This window comes from Nicotiana tabacum, chromosome 8, assembly GCF_000715075.1.
Source record: "Nicotiana tabacum cultivar K326 chromosome 8, ASM71507v2, whole genome shotgun sequence".
In the NCBI taxonomy this organism is placed as follows: Eukaryota; Viridiplantae; Streptophyta; class Magnoliopsida; order Solanales; family Solanaceae; genus Nicotiana; species Nicotiana tabacum.
This window is the reverse complement of record NC_134087.1, coordinates 6,165,389-6,173,983: the sequence shown is the minus strand read 5'-3', so window position 1 is coordinate 6,173,983 and position 8,595 is coordinate 6,165,389. Positions and strand designations below refer to the sequence as shown.

General features: G+C 43.0%; 1 protein-coding gene and 1 non-coding gene across 2 annotated transcripts; one reads left to right on the top strand and one right to left on the bottom strand.

Moving 5' to 3' along the window:
• Positions 1-6,156: 6,156 nt before the first annotated feature.
• LOC142162951 (uncharacterized) lies at positions 6,157-6,705 on the bottom strand. The gene is made up of 2 exons (XM_075220182.1): positions 6,409-6,705; positions 6,157-6,366 (listed from the first exon to the last, which is right to left on the bottom strand). Exons 1-2 carry the CDS (start codon positions 6,703-6,705, stop codon positions 6,157-6,159), a joined length of 507 nt encoding a protein of 168 aa, XP_075076283.1.
• A 1,241-nt stretch (positions 6,706-7,946) lies between these two features.
• On the top strand, positions 7,947-8,053 carry LOC142163631 (small nucleolar RNA R71). Its single transcript, XR_012694577.1, has one exon. It is a non-coding gene; the product is annotated as a small nucleolar RNA R71 (small nucleolar RNA).
• Positions 8,054-8,595: the final 542 nt, after the last annotated feature.

The following is an 8,595-nucleotide window of genomic DNA, read 5'->3' as shown; positions in this document are numbered from 1 at the left end:
AGACTGAATGAACTACTATTTCGCATTGCAAACACGCAGGGCAAGTTCTAGGCATCAAATGTGAATCATGGAATATAGTAAAACTCACACATATGGCACATGACTCATTCCGGATTGGCTTATCAAGACACTCTTTTCTGAGTATTCAAGTCAGTGACAAATATACAGTTTAAGGCACTTTAGCAAGAATCAACTACTGAGAATAGGCGTTACACTCTAGTGTCTATTGTGTTCAGGTGAAATAGCGCTAAAGGCTTTTCTTTTCGCACTCCGCTCATTAGCCCGTTAATCCTAATTTTAAAAACTAAAGAGAAAACAAAATGAATAAAAACTACCTATACCCGGTTCAAGCTAAACCCTTGGAAAAGAACCGTGGCCCAAAGAAAAACCAAGGGGGGAGTTACTACACTACCTAAAAAGAAAATAAATAAAAAATCTTTTTGGAATTTTCTCTAGACTAACTTCCCTCAAGAAAATTATCTAAAGGATCCATCATCAGGAAGAGTCTGCATTTTCGTTGTTTTTTTATATGCTCGACTTAGTCCCAGCTATTTAACTACTTTAAACAATACCAAAACTAAATCAATACCAAAACAACCAAAACAAAATAAAATCAACCAAAATCAAATAGTCAAATAACAACTACATATGTACAATGAAGCATCTCCCATCCCACACTTATAATCAAGACATGTCCCCATGGCTGTAAAAATTGTAAAGAATAGTGAGGTTGAGGTACTTCCCTGAAGGTCACTCCTGGTCGGAGACGGTTTCTGGGCTCACATTGCATGCGCGACCCAGAGCTCTTAACCAGCCCAAGAAATTCTTTTTAGACTTCACTTGTCTGTCAGCAACCACCTCCACTCGGGCACCTAAATCTGTGACTGAAGTACGTAACCCAGCCATCTCTTGTTCCAAAGCGGTCATGCGTGTGCTCCTGCGTGGCTGTGAAGATATGGATGCCCTAGATGGTGTTGGAGCTGCATCCTCGTGCTCTAGGCCCTGGTGTTCGACACTCATATTCTCCTCTTCTTCATCCTCGTCATCTGAATCGTCAGAGCTACCACTACTTTCTACCTCCGCTGCAGCTGGTTCCTTTCCCGTGGTTACCTTGTCCGTGCGGAACTTCCGGTCCTTTCTTACAAGGCCATCCACAACTATATTTTTGGTCACTCGAGCATCCTTACAAAGTTGAGTTACTAAAGAAGGGAAGAAGAACCCATACCTTTTTACTCGGCTGCGGATGAACATCTCGTCATATATTACTTTTGCCACATCAAAGTTGTGCCCATTGACGAAACACCAAATCAAAGCGGCTCTAGGCCTATTCACCTCAATAGTATTATGGGATGGAATCAAACGGTTGTTGATTAGGTACAACCAACATTTTGCTTCATAGGTGAGTGCGGAGGAGTGGAACTTCTCACATATCGCATCCAAACTACTTCTTTTCTTGATGCACAGATAGTTTCAATGAATCGCTTCCACTTTTCCTGTGTTGGGTTGCGGCCATATTCATAGAAGGCATCATAATCAATCACAGGTGGTGGTAGCTGGTATGCCGCCCTTATTGCCTCAACAGAGGCATTCACCGCTTTGTCCCGTACTGTGATGATGCCATTGTGATGCTCAGGCGCGTTGGCGTAAAATTCCCTTACAACCATAACATTGCCTTCACCGGGCTCATTAATGAAAGTTTGGAGCCCATGTCTCATCAACTCTTCATATATGTAAGGGCAATTTCGCTGGAGTAATCAGACTTCAATGCCCCTTTCAGGAATTGGCTTCTTAGAAGCCTTCTCAGCAAAGCGGTCCTGGGCTTTAGCTGAGACAAATTTTGTATCATCAAAAAGGCGTGCAGGTGCATCCCCTCGCGACCTGGAGGTTTGTCTGCTAGTTGATGGACCGGTGGTGCGGCGTTTCTTTGATGGAGCCATGGTACCTGCAAATCGGGAACAAATAAGTACCTCCCAACACCAAAAAGTGTGACGCACTACGGTTACTCTGACTTCATGCACATACGTGGTCACCATTATATAATTTCAGTCATTGGAGCCTTTTTACAAACACCTTATGGGCGTTAGGTACACACAACCCATTCCAAATAATTTGCAATATGAACCCACCACCAAATCTCCCAAATGTCAACAATCAAGTAAACAACACTCTATAATTCTCACAACTCATAAATATTACAATAATTACTACCAATTCTACTATTAACCAAACAAAAATAAAGATAAATATCTAAAAGAAAGCGTGCTTAAACATACCAAAATCTGCAGGGACTATTTGAAATAAAGAGAAAAAATTTGGAGCAAGATGAACATACCTTTAGTGAATGAAGATTAGAGAAGAATGGGAAGGGGAAAGTGTGTTGGAGAATTGGAAAAACTATTAAAAGATGGAAAAACAATTCTGGAGAAGGTGAGTTGAAGAAGAAGAAGGAATTGGGTAGTGTTTGCTTAAGTGTTGGAGGCTTGTGTGTTGGTAATGGGAGGGGTTTGGGCGTTGGGGTTATTAGAATGGGGAGGGGGGGAATGAGTTACACTAAAGAAAAAATAATTGAAAAATAAAAAAATCAAATCAAAGAACAAACAGTCGGGTATCAAGGGCAGAACGCTATTAGCGCGTTCATATGCGCGATCGCGCTAAATTAGCGCGTCCAAGATAGAATGTTTTGCCAAGTAGCGCATCCATTAGCGCGTTCAGATGCGCAATCGCGCTAGAAGCGCGTTCAGTAATGCAGCCCAGGAAGAATGTTTGCGCCATTTTAGCGCATTCTTAGCACGCCCAAATGCGCGGTCGCGCTAGTATCGCGTCCATGAGTGCGCCCATAAGCGCAGTCGCGCTAACTGGGCTTCAAAATCCTGAACTTTCACCTTTTTTTTTCATTTTCGATTGCCTTATCATCCGCCCATTGTTACCTGCATTGGTTAGCATTTTCAAAAACTCACAATTAATTACTACTACGACCGTCGGGTTAACTCCCAACCAGCGCCTTAGTTAATGTCATGGCACGACGTAGAGTAAGCTCATTTAAGGCTCGCTCGACCTTTGCGGTTCAACAAGAATTATTACGGAAAACTCTTTCGTTTCCTCCATCCCCACATACAGTTTTAGTCGTTGTCCATTAACTTTGAAAGTGTTAGTGCCATCTTCATTGGTTATCTCCACAGTCCCAGACGGGAACACTTCGGTCATCTTGAACGTCCTAGACCATCGGGACTTAAGTTTACCCGGAAACAATCTCAACCTTGAATTGTATAATAATACCTTGTCTCCAGGTTTGAAATTTTTGTCCACAATGTGTTTGTCATGCAATCTCTTCATCCTCTCCTTGTAGAGTCTCGTGCTTTCAAAGGCGTGATATCTGAATTCCTCCAACTCATGCAACTTTGCTAGTCGAGTTTCTCCAGCTTCATCAGGGTTCATGTTCAATTGCTTTAGTGTCCACCAAGCTCGATGTTCTAGCTCCACAGGTAGGTGACAGGCCTTCCCAAACACCAATTTGTATGGTGACATACCAATAGGTGTTTTGAATGCAGTCATATAGGCCCAAAGTGCGTCGTCAAGCTTTTTCGCCATCAGTTCTTGTGGCGTTTACATTTTTAGTGAGTACACTCTTGATCTCACGGTTTAATACCTCTACCTGCCTGCTTGTTTGAGGGTGATATGGGGTTGCTACCTTGTGGTGCACATCAATTTAGCCAACAACTTTTCAAAGACACGATTGCAAAAGGGCATGCCCTCGTCACTAATGATGGCCCTCGGAGTCCCGAATCGGGTGAATATATTCTTCTTCAAGAATCCGACCACCACTCTCGAATCATTGGTGGGAAGTGTTGCAGCTTCCACCCATTTGGATACATAATCCACCACAACAAGTATGTACTTATTGCTATAAGAACTGACGGAGGGACCCATGAAATCAATTCCCCAAACGTCGAACACCTCAACTTGCTGAATTGGATTCAAGGGTATCTCATGTCTACGGGATATGTTTCCCGTTCATTGGCATTCATTACAGCCCTTTACCCATTGGTGAGCATCCTTAAAGATTGTTATCCAGTAGAACCCTGCCTCTAACACCTTTGTTGCTGTCCGAACTCCTCCAAAATGTCCTCCATAAGGTGATGCGTGACAAGCCTGCAAAATAGAACATTGTTCTATCTCGGGGATGCATCTCTGGATCATGTTATCAATGCAAATTTTAAACACATCTGCTTCATCCCAGTAATAGTTTCGGCAATCACGATAAAATCGTTTCTTTTGAACATAAGAGAGTTCATATGGTTTAATGTCGCAGGCCAAATAGTTTGCAATATCAGCATACCATGGCACATCTTCCACACTTGTAGCTAACAGCTGGTCGTCTGGAAAAGTTTCCAGAATATCCTCACACTCAATTGACTTTTCAGCACCTTCAAGGCGCGACAAATGATCAGCGACATGGTTCTCCGTTCCCTTACGGTCACGAATCTCCAAGTCAAACTCTTGCAAAAGCAGCACCCAACGAATTAGGCGCGTCTTAGACTCTTTTTTATTAACCAAATACCTAATGGCTGTGTGATCTGTGTATATTATCACCTTCGACCCGATCAAGTAAGACTTGAACTTATCAAAGGCGAACACAACAATCAACATTTCTTTTTTAGTTACCGTGTAATTCAGCTGAGCAACACTCAATGTCCTACTTGTGTAGTAAATAGGGTGCATTACCTTATCCTTGCGTTGTCCCAACACGGCTTCCACAGCGTAGTCACTAGCATCACATATGAGTTCAAACGGTTGCTCCTAGTGGGGAGCAACTACAATCGGTACTGTGACTAGCCGCTTCTTCAGTTCCTCAAAAGCTAACCTGCAATCATCAGAAAACACAAATGGGTTATCTTTTTTGAGCAACTTACATAGGGGATTTGCGATCTTGGAAAAATCCTTGATGAATCACCGGTAGAAGCCGGCATGTCCCAGGAAGCTACGAATAGCCTTGACTGATGTTGGAGGTGGAAGTTTTTCTATCATGTCGACTTTGGCTCTGTCCACCTCAATCCCTTTACTCGACACTAAGTGCCCCAAGACAATTCCTTCTTGTACCATAAAATGGAACTTCTCCCAATTTAGCACTAGATTCGTCTCGAAGCACCTTTTTAGGACACGGGTTAAATTTGCTAGGCATTCATCAAACGAATTTCCCACCATTGAGAAATCATCCATGAAGACCTCCATAATGTCCTCCACCATATCTGTAAAAATGTCCATCATGCACCGTTGGAATGTTGCAGGTGCATTACAAAGGCCAAATGGCATTCTCCTGAAGGCAAACACTCTGTAAGGGCAAGTGAATGAAGTCTTTTCCCTATCCTCCGGGGCAATAGAAATCTGGTTGTACCCCGAGTATCTGTCGAGAAAACAGAAGTGTGACCTTCCTGCCAATCTATCCAACATCTGATCAATAAAAGGAAGTGGGAAATGGTCTTTCTGGGTAGCCAAGTTCAGCTTCCTATAATCCATACAAATTCTCCATCCTGTGACGGTTCTTGTAGGAATCAATTCTTGTTATCATTCTTAACTACCGTCATGCCACCTTTTTTGGTACACATTGAACTAGGGCTAACTCAGCTACTGTCAGAAATTGGGAAAATGATTCCCACATCTAACCACTTGATCACCTCTTTCTTCACCACTTCTTTCATATTGGGGTTCAGCCTTCTTTGGTGTTCTCTGGAAGGTTTTTGTCCTTCTTCCAGCAGAATTTTATGCATACAGTATGCGGGGCTGATTCCCTTTATGTTTGCCATGGTCCACCCAAGAGCAGTCTTGCACTCCGTAAGTACCTGCAAGAGTTGTTGAGTCTGCACATCTAGCAAACTAGATGAAATAATAACAGGTAATGTGGAGTTAAGTCCAAGAAACTCATACCTGAGATGGGCTGGCAATGGCTTTAACTCCAACTTTGGTGGTTCTTCGATTGATGGCTTGGCTGGAGGAGCTTCTCTGTTCTCCAAGTGCAAGGGCTCAAATTCAAGTGTTTTATCCCAGAACCCTCTACCTTCTAATTCCATTACCCATCCAGCTAGTTCTTCTCCCTTTACCTCATTAAAGTTCATCAGACACGCAACAAGGTACAATTACCTCCACGACATCTATAAAAGATCAATTGGCGAATTCACTTGGTCGCCTTATAGATTTCTGCACGTTGAATGTTATTTCTTCATCGTTCAACCTCAACTTTAACTCCCCAGTTTCACAATCGATTAAAGCTCTCCCCGTGGCCAGGAATGGTCTTCCCAAAATTATGGGAATCTCTTCATCTACTTTACAATCTAAGATTACAAAATCTGCAGGGAACACAAATTTCCCTACCTAAATCAACTCATCATCCAGAATACCAGAGGGTCGCTTTACCGTCTTGTCAGCCAGCTGCAACAATATAGAGGTGGGTCTAGCTCTTCCAATACCCAGCCTTTTATAAATTGCCAGGGGCATAAGATTAATGTTGGCCCCTAGATCACACAGTGCTTTAGCAAAGGCAAAATCACCAATAGTGCATGGGATTGTAAAGCTCCCTGGGTCAGATAGCTTTTCCGCAATTGGTCTAGTCACCACTGCACTACAGGTCTGGGTGAGAGTAACTGTGGCTAAGTCTTGAAAATCAAATTTTAGGGACATTAAGTCCTTCATCATTTTTGCATACCCAGGCATCTCTTTCAAAGCATCAATTAAGGGAATGTTTACCTAGATTTGTTTTAGCATTTCCAAGAACTTCTTGTATTGCTCCTCTTTTTGGTACTTAGCAAGCCTCTGAGGGAAGGGTGCAGAAGGTCTCTTCTTCCCAATTATTTGGGATTGATATTTATCAGCCGCTACATCAACCACTGGTTTCTGTACTATTTCAGCTTCTTTCTCGGTCTCAATTTGAATGTTACCTTCTTCCTGGGCAGGCTGGGCTGTCACTTCTGTTAGTTTCATTGATTCATCCAACTCTATGGGCACTGATATAAGTGTCTCAGCTCCCCTGGCTTCTCGAGCCCTTTCTTACTCTACATCCAAATCTTTGCCATTACGTAAGCTCACCGCCATCAACTGCTTCAGGACTTGATCTTTTGGATTTACCTGGGTATTTGCGGGTAGTGTTCCATGAGGGCGATTGTTTAGAGACATCGAAATTTAGCCCATTTGCATTTCAATATTCTTGATCGCCGAGTCATGTGCATCTACTCTTTCACTAATCTTTGCATTAGACCCAATGACTTGTTGCATCATTGCTTCAAGTCTAGCAAACCCATCTTCCTGCCTTCCACTGTACTGCTGCTGAGGAGGGTGATACCCCTGCTATTGATTCTGATTACTGTATCCCTGTGGCCTTTGGTAAGGTGCTATATTGTTGGGGGGGTTTCATACCTCCCATGTTTCCACTGTTGAACTGTGATTGGGCTGGCCTGTATTGCTGATTTTGCTGACCCCAATTCTGACCACCCTGTCTCTGGCCTCCATAATTAGACATATAGTTCATATCTTCAGGGTAGTGCTGATGATCGTGTCCTGTAGGCCACTGATTACCGATTGGCTGACTAATGCAAGATGTGGACAAGCCCCCATTAGTAGTATCTACAATATGTACCTGCTGTTTTTGCCCTGACTCTTGCACCCTTTTGGTGAGTATGCTCATTTGTGACAATAAAGTGGCCATATTTTCAGCCATTGAATTGGATGGATCTAAAGGCACTGAGTGCACCACTGGAGTGATAGGTGCATTTTTGGTTATCCATCCTGAATTCTGTATCATCTTGTCAAGCAGACCTTGACCTTCTCTCCATGTTTTACTCAAGAATGCTCCACCCGCTGAAGCATCAACAATGTTCTTCACGTTGTCTGACAATCTTATGTAGAACCGTTGTCCCAACATCAAATTGGAATGCCATGGTGCGGACATCAAATTTGGAATGCCATGGTGCGGACATATGACCAGCATCCCTTTAAAACTCTCCCATGTTTCATGCAATGATTCCATTGGCCTCTGTTTAAAACTCAAAATGTCATCAATCTGTTGCGCGGTTTTGTTGGGGGGTGGAACTTGTTCACGAATTGCCTGACTAACTCATCCCAAGTTGTCATGGAATTTATGGGAAGTGAGTTTAACCAGGTTTGGGCAGCTCCGATCACTGAGAATGGGAACAATAGCAACTTGATTGCTTCTGGAGTTATATTGGGCTGTCTTTGGGACTTGCAGATTGATCGAAAAATTTTCAAGTGCTGTTGAGGATCTTTGACTTGTGACCCCGAAAATAGCCCCGTGTTTTGCAACAAATGCAGCATGTTATTTGTGATTTGGAATGATTCACCTTGTATCTGCGGGACTAAAATTGAGGTGGCCAAATTTTCAGCTGCGGGTTGTGCCCAATCATAAAGAACCGCCTTGGGCACAAGAGGTGCCATTGGTGCTATTGGTACAACTGGGTGTTCTTCGTGATCTCCCATTGTTGTTTCGATTGGATCAGTTGTTTGTTATTGTTTGTTTCTCCGGTTGGCCCGGTTCAAGGCCTTGCAAATTTTCTCGGGATCTGAAAATGCTTCAAATACTTCACCAGTTCT